General features: G+C 42.3%; 1 protein-coding gene across 3 annotated transcripts; it reads left to right on the top strand.

The window, feature by feature from the left end:
• Nucleotides 1-594: 594 nt before the first annotated feature.
• Nucleotides 595-4,667, top strand: LOC125956940 (pendrin-like). Of its 3 annotated transcripts, none has more exons than XM_049689235.1 (8): nt 595-815; nt 2,015-2,510; nt 2,586-2,707; nt 2,794-2,958; nt 3,029-3,133; nt 3,202-3,343; nt 3,415-4,019; nt 4,090-4,667. In XM_049689235.1, exons 2-8 carry the CDS (start codon nt 2,060-2,062, stop codon nt 4,537-4,539), a joined length of 2,040 nt encoding a protein of 679 aa, XP_049545192.1. In that variant the 5' UTR covers nt 595-815; nt 2,015-2,059; the 3' UTR covers nt 4,540-4,667. The 3 variants fall into 3 exon arrangements, with proteins under 3 accessions (XP_049545192.1, XP_049545194.1, XP_049545193.1); XM_049689237.1 differs by having other exon boundaries at nt 595-1,093; XM_049689236.1 differs by having other exon boundaries at nt 595-1,205.
• The last annotated feature ends 12,859 nt before the right edge of the window (nt 4,668-17,526 follow it).

Below are 17,526 nucleotides of genomic sequence, written 5' to 3'. Positions count from 1 at the left end.
TACCAACATATCCTATCTATCAAGAACAACTTGCGATTGGAATGATCACCGAGAATGCCCGAGAGAAAAGAAAGACCCTCGAACTGATCGATCGACGTTTGAGTTAATTTGAAGTGCGGTGCTTTTAGTTATGATCTACCATGTGACTATTTAAATAATCGTAAGCTAAATACCGGAAAAATGGATCAAATGTGTCGTATTGTAATGTTGTTGACCCATACCACCATTTGAACTTAACGAGCTATGTGCAAACCGAACACTAAAGTCAAACTTTTTTTAAAAATACTTGGGAAAATATAATTCGTTGTTCCAAATGACGTCATTTAGCCCGAAAGGCAAAGCCTTAAAACTCAAACATCATGTTAACTTTCCAGCTCATATTTACAAGCACGTCGCATCTCTATTTTCAATTGTTCATTGATAAATCGAATACTACCAAATTATGGAATAGATAAAATTATATCTACTGAAATTTTAAAGTTCCTGTTTACGATAAACCCACGACCGATCAAAGACAGTACGAAGTCTGTCGGGGCAGCTAGTTGCTAATAAGTCCCTGCTAATGAATAGCGCCCTTGTCGTAGAGGTATTATTTGGAGTGCGAAATTATGATATCGATCAATATTCAGGGTGTGACGAAGCCTTTAGTGAAGCAGCCTTCGGATAGCAGCTGGATCACTATCACAGTTCAGTTTCGCCCGAACCATCGATCGAGTTCAACGGATGGCAAGAGAAATGGGTGTTATCTAGTGATTTCAAGAGTTTATTGTGAATATTGTGGTTTGCTTCGAAGTTTTATTTTATTTCTATCCCTGGTATGTTAAAGGATGAAAAATTCTATACTTGCTCTCCATCGTGTTGTGTTAAATAGTTTAAGAACATGCTTACAGTTGAGAAAAGTGATGTTCTAAAGTTTAAAATGCAACGTATGCATGTTGGACGTAAACCCTTAAGTTCAAAATAATCAAAATTAACGTCATTGAGCAGATATACAAGAGCATTTAGTGTCGAGATAGTAATATTCATTACAATTACTTTGACGGTTACTATTAATTGAAAGGAGTTTGTAGTGTATCCGCCTTTTTTCGTGAAGGTCAGTTGCAAATACGAAAGTAAATCTGCCCCATTCGTCGTAATAGCGAACGCTATATTCTTTTCAAACTTCATTGCATCTCAACCAATTGCCCACTTCATTCATATTAATTGTAAGTTAATATTTCCTTCTTCACTTATTTAGCTAACCAACTACTCAAATACGAAATTCCCTATTGAAAAACCACAACGGCCATTTGCCATCCAATTTGCCATCAGAATTTCATCCAATTAGAATTTACGCGAACAAAGTTCTTTTCTATGGCCAGTTAAAAGGTACCTTTACATGTGACCTGTAAAAAAAGCAAATCTAAAAGGCTTTAACTGTTCATGAATAATTATGGTTACGCTAGGCAAAAAAATCTGTGAGTAATCGCTAGAGTTCTGTTAGTAATCCCGAAACTGAAGCTGCCACATTGATTTGCCATAAAGTTCTGACATTGGGCACATCGGGTTCATTGGAATAAAGATGTTAACACTCATTTGCGCGGTAGACATCTTTGTCACTCAGTAATTGTTAAGTCAACATTATACCGTAGCCACAAAGGATACGGTTCGACAAATCCATTTTCAGTAAAGCGAGACTAGCGAACTGACGTGATCGCGTCGCTGCATGGCAACCTGTATTTGACTTATCAATACAGCCTGTCCAGTGCTAAATACCATCTTGATGACGTCTTTGCCGAAGTGCAAGTGATAAATGTATCAAATGGAATATTACCAACCAATTTAATGGGGTCGTGTCAACATGCCGTATCCGTTGATGGCATTATTGGTTTCCATGTTTTTGAAGAATATATCACTTTCATGCATTCGCCCCACTTCCGTTGCGAGGATCAAGAACACCATCTACTGTTACATCATCAAGTTTACTAAGCTGTTATGTATTACTGTACATTAAAAAATAATGTTCCTTTTACAGCACTGATTAAACAAAGTCCGATCAAGGTGTCACGACGATCGCAACATGAGGAACACCAACGGGGTTAGCAATCCCAGCTATGTCCGAGATCCGACCGAAGGCGCGGAGCCCGGAGGTGGGCGACGAAGTCGTGTTAAAATCTCTCAAGTCATCGTCACTCGACCCCATTACCAGCTAGAGGATTTGAATAGTGCATTCAACTACTTTAAACCCAAAACACACTTCTTCCAAGAGGCTCTGGAGAGCATGCGCGAGGTGGACACCAAGTCTTGCCTTTCCGGGCTTTTCCCCATTTTCAAATGGCTTCCAGAATACTCCTTTCCGAGTGATTTCATTGGGGATCTGATCAGTGGATTAACGGTCGGTGTTATGCATATTCCGCAAGGCATGGGCTATGCACTGCTGGCCAATATGCCCCCTATCACCGGTATCTATACGGCATTTTTCCCAGTTTTCATCTACTTCCTATTCGGCACCTCGCGACATAATTCGATGGGTATGTAGCGTTGGAAGTGGGATTGTAATAGATGGCATATTTAAGGATAACTAGTAATTTTCATACACTCTCCAGGTACACTGGCAGTCGTATCGATCATGACGGGAAAAGTAGTTTACAATCATTCCGGCGAAGGCTCACACTACTCCAACCTAGAAGTCGGTACAGCATTATGTTTTCTTGTCGGTGTAATACAGGTAACAGGATGCGATATATTCCTCCTACAGTTCCGTTTCGTGATCAAATATCAAATTCTGCTGTATCGGTTTCCTTTCCTTTCCAGCTTGTGATGTGTCTTCTTAGAATGGGCGTTGCTTCGTTTCTTTTATCGGAAGCGCTAGTATCTGGATTCACTACCGGGGCAGCGGTGTACGTATTCACATCCCAGATGAAGGACATACTGGGAGTTACACTACCACCGTTAGGTAGTCGATTTGAAATCGTCTTCGTAAGTCTCTTGGGTACTACTTCGCCGGCACGCACACGTTTTAACGATACAATTTCCATTTTCATCGCAGACTTACTATGAACTGGGGAAGAAAATTCCAGAAGCCAATCTGATGAACGTTGCCATTGCAGTGTGCGCTATCATTATACTACTGATAAATAATGAAATCATTAAGGTTCGCATATAAAACGCGATCGTATCTGAACGATAAACTAACATTAGAGAATATTTTCATCTCTTTAGCCGCGGCTCGCCAAATTGTGCATCATTCCGATACCGATTCAGCTGATTCTGGTAGTTTGTGGTACGCTGCTGTCGATCCAATTAAACCTGAAAGATGACTATGGAATGAAGGTTGTTGGAACAATACCTCAAGGACTTCCAGGTATGTGTTGCCTGATATGCATCCGAGCATAAGGCCCTCTTCATTAACAATTGCTGCGTACCTCGTTACAGCTCCCAAGTTACCGAACTTTGACATCCTGCCGGAAATTCTTATGGAGAGCATTACTGTCGCTATTGTTGGCTACACCGTATCGGTTTCTCTTGGTATCATTTTCGCCAAAAAGGAAAACTACGAAATTGGATTCAACCAGGAACTGCTGGCGCTCGGGGCTGGCAATTTGTTCGGATCCTTCTTCTCGTGCTATCCCTTCGCCGCTTCACTATCCCGTGCGGCCATCCAGTATCTGGCTGGAGGTAAAACGCAAATCACGGGACTGGTGTCGTGTAGTTTGCTGGCGGTAGTGCTGCTATATGTGGCTTCCTTCTTTCAACCCTTGCCGCGCTGCATCCTTGCCAGCATTATCGCCGTATCGGTGCAAGGTTTGCTGATGCAGGCCAAAGATTTGCCAAAGTTTTGGCGCCAGGGGTTCTTCGATGGTGTCACCTGGTTACTGACCTTCGTTTCGGTCGTGTTCATTTCGATCGATATCGGATTGCTCGTCGGTTTTGCGCTAAGTATTTCCAGTATCTTTGTGCGTGCGCTCAAACCCTACATGTGCCAGATGGGTAATGTGCCCAATTCGGATGTCTACCTGGACTTAACTCGATACCAAGGGGTAAGAAGGGACTAAATCTGCGATGTACTTAACGTTCACATTCGATTTCTCTATCCGTTACATTCAACAGCTCGTCGAACTTCGTGGTATCAAAATTATTCACTATGCCGGAGGACTTCATTTCGCGTCGCGTGCAACATTCAAAAACACAGTTTGCCAGTTTCTCGGCATCAACCTGACGGAGGAGATCAAACGGCAGAAGGATCCGGAGTTCTGTCGGGCAGAGGATGCGATTAATTTTCTGATCCTCGATTTCACAGCGCTGAGCTACATCGATCCGTCCGCCATTTCCACATTCAAACAGTTCGCAAAGGAGCTCGAATCGATCGGCATACAGACTTTGCTGGCCGGATGTTCACCGGTAGTGTTTGAGAAAATGAAAAAGTGCGGCTTCCTGGGGGGCGAAGAGAACTACGTCCGTACGTATCCAACCATACACGACGCCGTGCACTATGGCCAGAAGCAACTGCGATTGCGTGCTGCCGGTGCAACACCAACGATCCAAGAAGTGCGATTGTAATGTAAACCTGCCGTGTAATCGTCTGGCACAGTCGTCGAACAGTCTAATTACGAATGAATGAACCATCCCTTGTTTAAAAATGCTGCGATTGTCTGTAATGCTTCTAACTTTGCGAAATAAATATAGAAAAATATGCATTAATCATTGCTTATTTCACTTCGAAGTATTTCTCTACAAATAATATTTTGTCAACATTACATCTATAATAATCAGACTGTGAGTATAAAAGATGATGTAATAGGACTGGTATAAGTGGATTTTGTTAAAGTCGCTCGTTTATACAAGTCGTACCGTCATTTTTTGTATGACTACTTTGGGGAACACATCGTTACATCTGCGTTTATACGGGTCTAACGAGGAATTATTTATTTCTATAGCTAAGCCCAATGATCTCGTTTTCGGGACAATTTTTATTCTCCTTTTTGGTTTTGGCGACAGCATACTATGGAGAGCACGCTCCCCAAATTACTGGATCGAGTAAAGAGTTCTGCAACGAAAAGCTCTCTCTCTCTCTCTCTTTTTTTTTTCTCTCTTCTCTCTCTTTCTCTCGCACGAGCGCCGGATCGACCGATCGACAAAGCCTTCGGTAATCGATCGTTATCCAGTATCGTGTGGATAATAAGGATAATAAATCAAATGCCTTATAATAAAAAAAATCGTCAACACTGTACACGTCGAAAGCTTAAGAATATCACCAAAAAATCGATGAAAACCCTTTCATGAAATGGGCATTAAATCAACAAATTGTTACACATTTTTTACTTCAATAAAAAATATATTCATGGATCATTTTTAGATTTAATCTCATTGGTGATTAGTGAAAGTAGAAGGTACTTCACCACCGGTGACAGCCGAGGGTAAGAGAATGCCCCTCAGCGGGGTTTGCAAAATACGTTCGTTCGCTGCGTTCGCTGCAAAATACACTTTTGCAACCTCAACTTTGCAACTGCAAAATACAGTTCAATCTTTCAGTTTTCACCATGGAAAATACCAAGAATTTTTCAGTTCTGTGGGAGAAACCACTGGTGAAGAGTGAATAAGAAGTGTTAGAAAAGTCATCCAGACTTCGCTTTTTCGATTACACTGAAATTGGTGGTTTCAGTGGTGAAAACTGAAAGATTCAAGGGTATTTTGCAATTACAAAGTTCAGTTTGCAGTTAGTGTAGTGTAGTTATAGAATAAGAAGCGTTAGTGTAGTGTAGTTATAGAAAGAAGAAGCGTTGCCATCAGGAGCGATGGCGGCTAAAGGCTTCCCACCAAAACAGGGAACAATTAAGTGAGAAGTGCGCTGAATACCGCGAAGCGGGTCGAGCGACCGTGCGTCGAGAGGAATGGTGCCGTGGCCAGAGAAAAATGGCACTATGATCGAAGTGATCGTCGCAATGAGCTCGTAATGAGCCGTAATGAAATGAATTAGGCGCCGAAGCTAACTACGCTAGCCACACTGGCCGATCCGACCAATATCGGGGAGCGCTACGCGTCACATCCGGTCACTAAGCATCGTCACGAGAAGACCGTACCACGTATAGGAAAATCTCCGAAACGTTACGAACGAAGTTCAAGGAGGACGGAAGGAGGTACCATCATCGGTAGTAATGGTGGAGGTACGAGCTCAACGAGTGAGCAATACGCTGAAACGCCCATGAGTAAAAATAAGGCCGCCTTCGAGAAGAACAAGGGTACCGCACCATCTCGAGCGCTGCCTTCGCCTCAGCGCACCGTTCGTGTAAAAAATGGGGGTGAACCAGCGCGAGCTAAGGTCGAAAGGATAGCCAGTGCGTCAGCCAGCCGCACTGCGATAGCAGCACCCTTGCCAGAGGTGAGCAGCACCTCGGAGACGTAAACCTCCTAAGACATTGCCGAAAGTATAGATAGCTTGAGTCTGCGGGACACGGTGCGCAAGTGTCTCGAAAAGGATTCCTCCCGAGTGACGAAGCTAAGAAACAGTACGGCAGAAAATGGCTCACGGAAGGGATATGTGGTCGTACGAGAAACGGCGAAAAGCCCATTGCATCAGCTAGTGGAGGACACGACACAGACCGATCCAAACTACGTGGAAGACTTTTCGCTGACCTACCGCACTGTCATTAGCAGTCCGATCGATATTTCGAAACAGCTGCTCAAGTGGTTCAACGTGGACAACGGCAGAGGTGGTAGCATTTCGAGTGATTTCGTAGACGGTGCTGCCGCTTCCATCGCCCATCATATGTCCTTGAGTCCTCCTTCCTCGCCTGCCCCTTCAGTGAGCGAAGGAAGGAGTGTTGCCAAAACTTTCGGTCGAGTACAACGGGAGAAGGAAGACAGAATTTTTCAGCTCTGTGTTAGAAATCGCTAGTGAAGAGTAAATAAAAAGTGCTAGAAAAATCATCCAGACTTCATTTTTTCGATCATCCAGACTTCGTTTTAGCTGCCCCGACAGACTTCGTACTGTCTTTGATCTTTGGTCGTGGGTTTATCGTAAACATGAACTTTAACATTTGAGTAGATATAATTTTATCTATTCCATCATTTGGTCGTATTCGATTTATCAATGATCCAAATCAATAGCTAGGTCAGTTAGTGATGTTGGAAATAGAGATGCGACGTGATTGGAAATATGTCATGGAAAGTCAACATGATGTTTCAGTTTTAAGGCTTTGCCTTTCGGGCTACATGATGTCATTTGGAACCATTTGGAACTTTATATGTTTGTGCATGCAACTCCGATCGTTTACCATTCATAACCTGATACGTTGAAAATCGTCAATGATAAGAGGCACGTAAAACAATAGCCGTGGCCACACGGGGCGAAAATTTGCGCGCAAATTTGCACATTAATGCCAAAATGTTTTCGCTTCGTGTGGCAGGGGTAAAACCCCGAAAATTTATGCCGAAATGTCAAACGTATTGTTTTCATCTGTGTTTTGGCCGCTGAAGTTGATTTCCGAATAAATTTTGCAGTTTTTAACGATTTTGTTGCTGTTGCTGTTATATTTATATTAAAAATGCAAAAACAATACGAAAAGAACCTACATTTTCGTAAATAAGGCGTTCGATAGCGTCAAGGGTTCAGCGAAAAAGTCCGCGGACGTATAAAAGTTTGACAGCGTGTAAGGGTTAAGCGAAACCGTTTTGGCATTAATTTTTTCGTTTGCGCTAGGGTTTTCGCCCCGTGTGGCCACGGCTAATAATTAATATAATTCTTGATCAATCCAAATACTTGTCAACCGAATGAGTTTTGATTATTGTTTCATATAAATTGACTTCTGAAACTTAAAGAAACTTCTTGATTTACTAATGACTTAATTAAACTTAAGAAATTGTGAAGAAAATTTAAACCAAAAATAAAAAATGGTAATGATTTCTGCAGCGTTGCCGGTCCCACCGTTATCATTCCACCCCAGGCGGGCTCTCTCTCTCTCTCTCTCTCTCTCTCTCTCTCTCTCTCTCTCTCTCTCTCTCTCACGCTCTCTTTCTCTCTCGTTCTTTTCCTTGACATGTATTGGTCTCATTTTTAAAATAATTATTCAAGAATAAAACGCAACTATCTAATTTTCCCACCCATCACTCTTTTCTGCAAGATGTACGAAATAAAGGGGGTGGTGATGGATAGTTGAAAGAAGCAATTAAAAGGGTATTAAATGAAACCAACTGTTGTCGATGGCAACGAATTGGTGGTACTTCGCCACCGGCGACAGCTACCATGCAGTGGTCGACCAGGAAGTATCGACACGAGGGTAGGTCACCACCGGGAGGCGGATTGCGCACCAGAAGCGAAAAGACGGGTAGAGAGTTTTGGAAGAACCAATGTGACAAATGTGAGAAAGGAAAACGGTTAGAGAGATAGCGGAGTGACAAATGTTTGAGTTTCAGGATCAGGAGTTTGAGAAGAATAAACTCATGATTTTTACTAAAAGCATCACTCTTGGCGCTATCGACAACACCAACCTATTTAGAGACCAGCAAAACCTGGGAAACGATACCCATATTGCCCTAGGACGTATTTTAAGGATTGGGGTTGTATTTAAGGATATGGGGTTGTATTGCATGTTATTCGGTTCATAACTTGCGGAGTAATTAATGTTTTTAACAACCAAGTGTTAGAGAAGGACAGGAAGGAAGGTAGCGGGAGTTTCTAACCAAGCCTATAGCACTCACCGGCCCCTAAAACCCCCCCATACCAAAATTGAAGTCAATCGGTCCAGTAGTTTCGGAGTCTATAAGGGTCATCCGGACAGACATGAATTCATTTTTATATATAGATATAGATATAGATAATCTGAGTATCACCAAGCGCACTAACATATTATATACATGCAGTATTTTTGATAGAAGAATGAACCACGCGCAACACTTATTTACATGCACTCAATTTATAACATTTTTCCATTTTACCCGGCGCCTCCATCGAATATGAAAAAATTGATATTTCATCTTCTGATGTGTGTAGCGACAATTATGATAATTAATTTTCTTAATTGTTCATTTAATCTTTCATTATTTCTTTAATTACGTTAATTAATTTAAGTACTTGAAAATATTGATGCACTCCTTTATTCTAGAAAGCTTTTCGATGATGGAGGCGCCAGTAGTTCTCATTCCGAAAATTCCACTTAATCCTCGATTGGGCACTCGGGTATCCATCCTCGTAATCGAAACCCACAAGCTCGCGTTCGTTTTCGTTCCCCATTCTTCTCTCCCCATTCCGCCCTTCCCCCTCCGCAGCCGCGTCCCACAAGCTCGCGCGCGAAACCTCCTCCTCCTCGGGGTTTCTTCTGCTCTTTCCCCGCGGTTCCATAGTGAACGTCGCATTTGCCCCTTCCTCGAACTCGTCGCAGACAGCGGGGGTTTCGTTTTCAACCTCCTCGACCTTTCTCTCGCTGCGTCGCAGGCAGAGGGGTCTGCTCATTGCACACTGGATACCGTCTGCCTAGCGCGACTGTAAGCCCATCACGCTTCCAGCGGCACACTCATCGTTCATTCTCATTCTCATTCTCATTCTCATTCTCATTCTCATTCTCATTCTCATTCTCATTCTCATTCTCATTCTCATTCTTTTTCTCAGTTTCTGAGAATTTTCTCAGTTTCTGAGAATTTTCTCAATTTCTGAGAAATTTCTCAATTTCTGAGAAATTTCTCGATTTCTGAGAATTTTCTCAACATCTGAGAAATTTCTCAATTTCTGAGAAATTTCGCAATTTCAGAGAATTTTCGCAATTTCTGAGAATTTTCTCAATTTCTGAGAAATTTCACAATTTCTGAGAAATTTCTCAATTTCTGAGAAATTTCTCAATTTCTAAGAAATTTCTCAATTTCTCATTCTCAGAATGAGTATTTTCTCAATTTTTCATTCTCAGAATGAGAATTTTCTCAATTTCTGAGAATTTTCTCAAGTTCTGAGAATTTTCTCATTTTTTGTGAAATTTCTCAATTTCCGAAAATTTTTTCAATTTCTGAGAATTTTCTCAGTTTCTTGGACATTTCCAATTTCTGAAGAATTTCTCAATTTCTGAGAAATTTCTCAATTTCTCATTCTCAGAATGAGTATTTTCTCAATTTCTCATTCTCAGAATGAGAATTTTCTCAATTTCTGAGAATTTTCTCAATTTCTGAGAATTTTCTCAATTTCTGAGAATTTCTCATTCTCACTCTCACTCTCACTCTCACTCTCACTCTCACTCTCACTCTCACTCTTACTCTCACTCTCACTCTCACTCTCACTCTCACTCTCACTCTCACTCTCACCCACTGAACAATGAGCAGACCCCTCCGCCTGCGACGCAGCGAGAGGAAGGCTGAGGAGGTTGAAAACGAAAACCCCGCGGCCTGCGACGGGGTCGAGGAAGGGGCAAATGCGACGCTCACTATGAAACCGCTCGTAGGCAGCAGGGGAAAGAGCGGAAGAAACCCAGAGGAGGAGGAGGTTTCGCACGCGAGCTTGTGGGACGCGGCTGCGGAGGGGGAAGGGCGGAATGGGGAGAGAAGAAGGGCGAACGAAAACGAACGCGAGCTTGTGGGTTTCTATTACGAGGGGTGGGAAGGGCGCAAGAGTCGAAGGGCGATTCGAACGGCAGCGCGCAAGAGAAGGGAACAGCAAAACGAGACGGAGCAACCTCGAGCAAAATTCGGCAAAGTCCCGATCGCGGCAGTCGAAATTTTTCTAAGTCCCGGGAAGCACGCACTGGGACTTAGAATATTTCAGAGTCGGCGTCGTTCTGGGACTTAGCCAATTTTGTAGCAGTGAAAGTGTTGCGGAAAGTGATAGTGATATTGTGAGTGACAGCATCAGTTTACATGCAAGGTAAGAAAAGATGACATTGTGAAGATGCAAGTGATTTAACACCTTTCGTTTGTTATCTTTTTCTCCGACATGTTCTCGAGCATTGATCGAAGAACGCGTATGGAACACGCGGTTGAACAGGAACGTTCATGATCGCAGCCCGGATCACGCCGCCACAGCGACGCCACCAAGCCAGATGCAGACGTAGACGACGCCACCACCACCAACAGCACGAACGGCAGACATCACATCATGATGACGTCATACCATGACGACGTCATCACCAAAGTCTTATGGCGTCACGGGGTGGGTTCAAAGCAATTAGGAAAAATAAACGCCACCGCCATTGCGCGATGGCTTACGGACCAATCAAAGCGTACTTCATTTTGGGTAGGGAAAGAATATAGGACAGAAAGAAAGGGGACTAGAGGAGAGAGCGAGAGAAAGGGTCACGTTTGATTGGTTGAAATCGAGACGATTTTGTTCCGGCCCTAGTGGACGAAATCGGGCCGCCAACATATTTGCCAAATGTATGTATCGTTCCGTTGGCGGCTGGATCTCGGATCGATTTTTCTATAGTGAGAAATCTTCTCACTGCTATGTGGGCACTCTCACTCTCACTCTCACTCTCACTCTCACTCTCACTCTCACTCTCACTCTCACTCTCACTCTCACTCTCACTCTCACTCTCACTCTCACTCTCACTCTCACTCTCACTCTCACTCTCACTCTCACTCTCACTCTCACTCTCACTCTCACTCTCACTCTCACTCTCACTCTCACTCTCACTCTCACTCTCACTCTCACTCTCACTCTCACTCTCACTCTCACTCTCACTCTCACTCTCACTCTCACTCTCACTCTCACTCTCACTCTCACTCTCACTCTCACTCTCACTCTCACTCTCACTCTCACTCTCACTCTCACTCTCACTCTCACTCTCACTCTCACTCTCACTCTCACTCTCACTCTCACTCTCACTCTCACTCTCACTCTCACTCTCACTCTCACTCTCACTCTCACTCTCACTCTCACTCTCACTCTCACTCTCACTCTCACTCTCACTCTCACTCTCACTCTCACTCTCACTCTCACTCTCACTCTCACTCTCACTCTCACTCTCACTCTCACTCTCACTCTCACTCTCACTCTCACTCTCACTCTCACTCTCACTCTCACTCTCACTCTCACTCTCACTCTCACTCTCACTCTCACTCTCACTCTCACTCTCACTCTCACTCTCACTCTCACTCTCACTCTCACTCTCACTCTCACTCTCACTCTCACTCTCACTCTCACTCTCACTCTCACTCTCACTCTCACTCTCACTCTCACTCTCACTCTCACTCTCACTCTCACTCTCACTCTCACTCTCACTCTCACTCTCACTCTCACTCTCACTCTCACTCTCACTCTCACTCTCACTCTCACTCTCACTCTCACTCTCACTCTCACTCTCACTCTCACTCTCACTCTCACTCTCACTCTCACTCTCACTCTCACTCTCACTCTCACTCTCACTCTCACTCTCACTCTCACTCTCACTCTCACTCTCACTCTCACTCTCACTCTCACTCTCACTCTCACTCTCACTCTCACTCTCACTCTCACTCTCACTCTCACTCTCACTCTCACTCTCACTCTCACTCTCACTCTCACTCTCACTCTCACTCTCACTCTCACTCTCACTCTCTGTCACTGTCACTGTCACTGTCACTGTCACTGTCACTGTCACTGTCACTGTCACTGTCACTGTCACTGTCACTGTCACTGTCACTGTCACTGTCACTGTCACTGTCACTGTCACTGTCACTGTCACTGTCACTGTCACTGTCACTGTCACTGTCACTGTCAGTCTCACTGTCACTGTCACTGTCACTGTCACTGTCACTGTCACTGTCACTGTCACTGTCACTGTCACTGTCACTGTCACTGTCACTGTCACTGTCACTGTCACTGTCACTGTCACTGTCACTGTCACTGTCACTGTCACTGTCACTGTCACTGTCACTGTCACTGTCACTGTCACTGTCACTGTCACTGTCACTGTCACTGTCACTGTCACTGTCACTGTCACTGTCACTGTCACTGTCACTGTCACTGTCACTGTCACTGTCACTGTCAGTCTCACTGTCACTGTCACTCTCAGTCTCACTGTCACTGTCACTGTCACTGTCACTGTCACTGTCACTGTCAGTCTCACTGTCACTGTCACTCTCAGTCTCACTGTCACTGTCACTGTCACTGTCACTGTCACTGTCACTGTCAGTCTCACTGTCACTGTCACTCTCAGTCTCACTGTCACTGTCAATGTCAGTCTCACTGTCACTGTCACTGTCACTGTCAGTCTCACTGTCACTGTCACTGTCACTGTCAGTCTCACTGTCACTGCCACTCTCAGTCTCACTGTCACTGTCACTGTCACTGTCACTGTCACTGTCACTGTCACTCTCAGTCTCACTGTCACTGTCACTGTCACTGTCACTGTCACTGTCACTGTCACTGTCAGTCTCACTGTCACTGTCACTCTCAGTCTCACTGTCACTGTCACTGTCACTGTCACTGTCACTGTCACTGTCACTGTCAGTCTCACTGTCACTGTCACTGTCACTCTCACTGTCACTGTCACTGTCACTGTCACTGCCACTCTCAGTCTCACTGTCACTGTCACTGTCACTGTCACTGTCACTGTCACTGTCACTGTCACTCTCAGTCTCACTGTCACTGTCACTGTCACTGTCACTGTCACTGTCACTGTCACTGTCAGTCTCACTGTCACTGTCACTGTCAGTCTCACTGTCACTGTCACTGTCACTCTCAGTCTCACTGTCACTGTCACTCTCAGTCTCACTGTCACTGTCACTGCCACTCTCAGTCTCACTGTCACTGTCACTGTCACTGCCACTCTCAGTCTCACTGTCACTGTCACTGTCACTGTCACTGTCACTGTCACTGTCACTGTCACTGTCACTGTCACTGTCAATGTCAGTCTCACTGTCACTGTCACTGTCACTGCCACTCTCAGTCTCACTGTCACTGTCACTGTCACTGTCACTGTCACTGTCACTGTCACTGTCACTGTCACTGTCAATGTCAGTCTCACTGTCACTGTCACTGTCACTGCCACTCTCAGTCTCACTGTCACTGTCACTGTCACTGTCACTGTCACTGTCACTGTCAGTCTCACTGTCACTGTCACTGTCAATGTCAGTCTCACTGTCACTGTCACTGTCACTGTCAGTCTCACTGTCACTGTCACTGTCACTGTCAGTCTCACTGTCACTGCCACTCTCAGTCTCACTGTCACTGTCACTGTCACTGTCACTGTCACTGTCACTGTCACTGTCACTGTCACTGTCACTGTCACTGTCACTGTCACTGTCACTGTCACTGTCAGTCTCACTGTCACTGTCACTGTCAGTCTCACTGTCACTGTCACTGTCACTCTCAGTCTCACTGTCACTGTCACTCTCAGTCTCACTGTCACTGTCACTGTCACTGTCACTGCCACTCTCAGTCTCACTGTCACTGTCACTGTCACTGCCACTCTCAGTCTCACTGTCACTGTCACTGTCACTGTCACTGTCACTGTCACTGTCACTGTCACTGTCACTGTCACTGCCACTCTCAGTCTCACTGTCACTGTCACTGTCACTGTCACTGTCACTGTCACTGTCACTGTCACTGTCACTGTCAATGTCAGTCTCACTGTCACTGTCACTGTCACTGCCACTCTCAGTCTCACTGTCACTGTCACTGTCACTGTCACTGTCACTGTCACTGTCACTGTCAGTCTCACTGTCACTGTCACTGTCAATGTCAGTCTCACTGTCACTGTCACTGTCACTGTCAGTCTCACTGTCACTGTCACTGTCACTGTCAGTCTCACTGTCACTGCCACTCTCAGTCTCACTGTCACTGTCACTGTCACTGTCACTGTCACTGTCACTGTCACTGTCACTGTCACTGTCACTGTCACTGTCACTGTCACTGTCACTGTCACTGTCACTGTCAGTCTCACTGTCACTGTCACTGCCACTCTCAAGGTACTTTAAAAAGACAGGTAGCTTTATCCAGAACAAATCCCCGATTTTATTTTAGAAAAAACTTCAGAGTTTGACATTCACGGGATGGTGGGATGTTTGTCAATGTCAGTCTCACTGTCACTGTTACTGTCACTGTCACTGTCACTGTCACTGTCACTGTCACTGTCACTGTCACTGTCACTGTCAGTCTCACTGTCACTGTCACTGTCAGTCTCACTGTCACTGCCACTCTCAGTCTCACTGTCACTGTCACTGTCACTGTCACTGTCACTGTCACTGTCACTGTCACTGTCACTGTCACTCTCAGTCTCAGTCTCACTGTCACTGTCACTGTCACTGTCACTGCCACTCTCAGTCTCACTGTCACTGTCAAATTTCTCAATTTCTGAGAAATTTCTCAAATACTGAAAATTTTCTCAATTTCTGCGAATTTTCTCAGATTCTGCGAATTTTCTCAATTTTTGAGAATTTTCTCAATTTCTGAGAAATTTCTCCAATTCTGAGAATTTTCTCAATTTCTGAGAAATTTCTCAATTTCTAAAAGTTTTCTCAATTTCTGAGAATTTTTTCAATTTTCTCAACTTTTTCAATTTCTGAGAAATTTTTCGACTTCTGAGAATCTTCTTAATTTCTGAGAATTTTCTCAATTTCTGAGAATTTTCTCAAATTCTGAAAATTTTCTCTAAATTTTCTCACTTTTCTCAATTTTCTCAATTTTTTCAATTTCTGAGAATTTTCTCAAATTCTGAGAATTTTCTCAAATTCTGAGAATTTTCTCAATTTCTGAGAATTTTCTCAATTTATAAAACTTTTCTCAATTTCTGAGAATTTTCTCAATTTCTGAGAAATTTCTCAATTTCTGAGATATTTCTCAATTTCTGAGAATTTTCTCAAATTCGAAAAATTTCTCAATTTCTGAGAATTTTCTCAATTTATAAAACTTTTCTCAATTTCTGAGAATTTTCTCAATTTCTGAGAATTTTCTCAATTTCTGAGAATTTTCTCAATTTCTGAGAAATTTCTCAATTTCTGAGAATTTTCTCAAATTCTGAAAATTTTCTCAAATTCTGAGAAATTTCTCAATTTCTAAAACTTTTCTCAATTTCTGAGAATTTTTTCAATTTTCTCAACTTTCTCAATTTTCTCAATTTCTGAGAAATTTTTCGACGCCTGAGAATCTTCTTAATTTCTGAGAATTTTCTCAATTTCTGAGAAATTTCTCAATTTCTGAAAATTTTCTTAATTTCTGAGAATTTTCTCAATTCTCAAATTCTGAAAATTTTCTCAAATTCTGCGAATTTTCTCAGATTCTGCGAATTTTCTCAATTTCTGAGAAATTTCTCAAATTCTGAAAATTTTCTCAATTTCTGAGAATTTTCTCAAATTCTGAGAAATTTCTCAATTTCTGAGAATTTTCTTAATTTTCTCAATTTTCTCAATTTCTGAGAAATTTCTCAATTTCTAAAAGTTTTCTCAATTTCTGAGAATTTTTTCAATTTTCTCAACTTTCTCAATTTTCTCAATTTCTGAGAAATTTTTCGACTTCTGAGAATCTTCTTAATTTCTGAGAATTTTCTCAATTTCTGAGAAATTTCTCAATTTCTGAGAATTTTCTCAATTTTCTCAACTTTCTCAATTTTCTCAATTCTCAAATTCTGAAAATTTTCTCAAATGCTGCGAATTTTCTCAGATTCTGCGAATTTTCTCAATTTCTGAGAAATTTCTCAATTTCTGAGAATTTTCTCAAATTCTGAAAATTTTCTCAAATTCTGAGAATTTTCTCAATTTCTGAGAATTTTCTCAATTTTCTCAATTCCTGAGAATTTTCTCAAATTCTGAGAATTTTCTCAATTTCTGAGAAATTTTTCGACTTATGAGAATCTTCTCAATTTCTGAGAATTTTCTCAAATTCTGAGAATTTTCTCAAATTCTGAGAATTTTCTCAATTTCTGAAAATTTTCTCAATTTCTGAGATATTTCTCAATTTCTAAAACTTTTCTCAATTTCTGAGAATTTTCTCAATTTCTGAGAATTTTCTCAATTTTTCAGAATTTTCTCAATTTCTGAGAATTTTCTCAATTTATAAAACTTTTCTCAATTTCTGAGAATTTTCTCAATTTTCTCAACTTTCTCAATTTTCTCAACTTTCTCAATTTTCTCAATTTCTGAGAAATTTTTCGACTTATGAGAATCTTCTCAATTTCTGAGAATTTTCTCAAATTCTGAGAATTTTCTCAAATTCTGAGAATTTTCTCAAATTCTGAGAATTTTCTCGATTTCTGAGAATTTTCTCAATTTCTGAGAAATTTCTCAATTTCTGAGAATTTTCTCAAATTCTGAGAATTTTCTCAATTTTCTCAATTTCTGAGAAATTTTTCGACGTCTGAGAATCTTCTCAATTTCTCAATTTCTGAGAATTTTCTCATTCTCAGTCTCAGTCTCAGTCTCAGTCTCAGTCTCAGTCTCAGTCTCAGTCTCAGTCTCAGTCTCAGTCTCAGTCTCAGTCTCATTCATCAATGGAGTCAGCCTCCATTGAATATGATAAAATGGATATTTCATCTTCTGATGTATGTAGCGACAATTAATTTCCTTAATTATTTTTGTCTATTAATTAGTTCTTTAATTATGTTAATTAATTTAAGTACTTGCAAATGTTGATGGACTCATCTATTCTAGAAAGCT

The sequence above is a fragment of the Anopheles darlingi genome, chromosome 3, assembly GCF_943734745.1.
Source record: "Anopheles darlingi chromosome 3, idAnoDarlMG_H_01, whole genome shotgun sequence".
Classification (NCBI taxonomy): Eukaryota; Metazoa; Arthropoda; class Insecta; order Diptera; family Culicidae; genus Anopheles; species Anopheles darlingi.
Note: the sequence above shows the minus strand (reverse complement) of the source record. Positions and strands in the feature narration are given on the sequence as shown.

Coding starts and splice junctions, on each gene's coding strand:
- LOC125956940 (XM_049689235.1), top strand. CDS start 2,060: ATGAGGAACACCAACGGGGTTAGCAATCCCAGCTATGTCCGAGATCCG. Junction 2,959..3,028: donor GTCGATTTGAAATCGTCTTC/GTAAGTCTCTTG, acceptor TTTTCATCGCAG/ACTTACTATGAACTGGGGAA. Junction 3,134..3,201: donor TAAATAATGAAATCATTAAG/GTTCGCATATAA, acceptor TCATCTCTTTAG/CCGCGGCTCGCCAAATTGTG.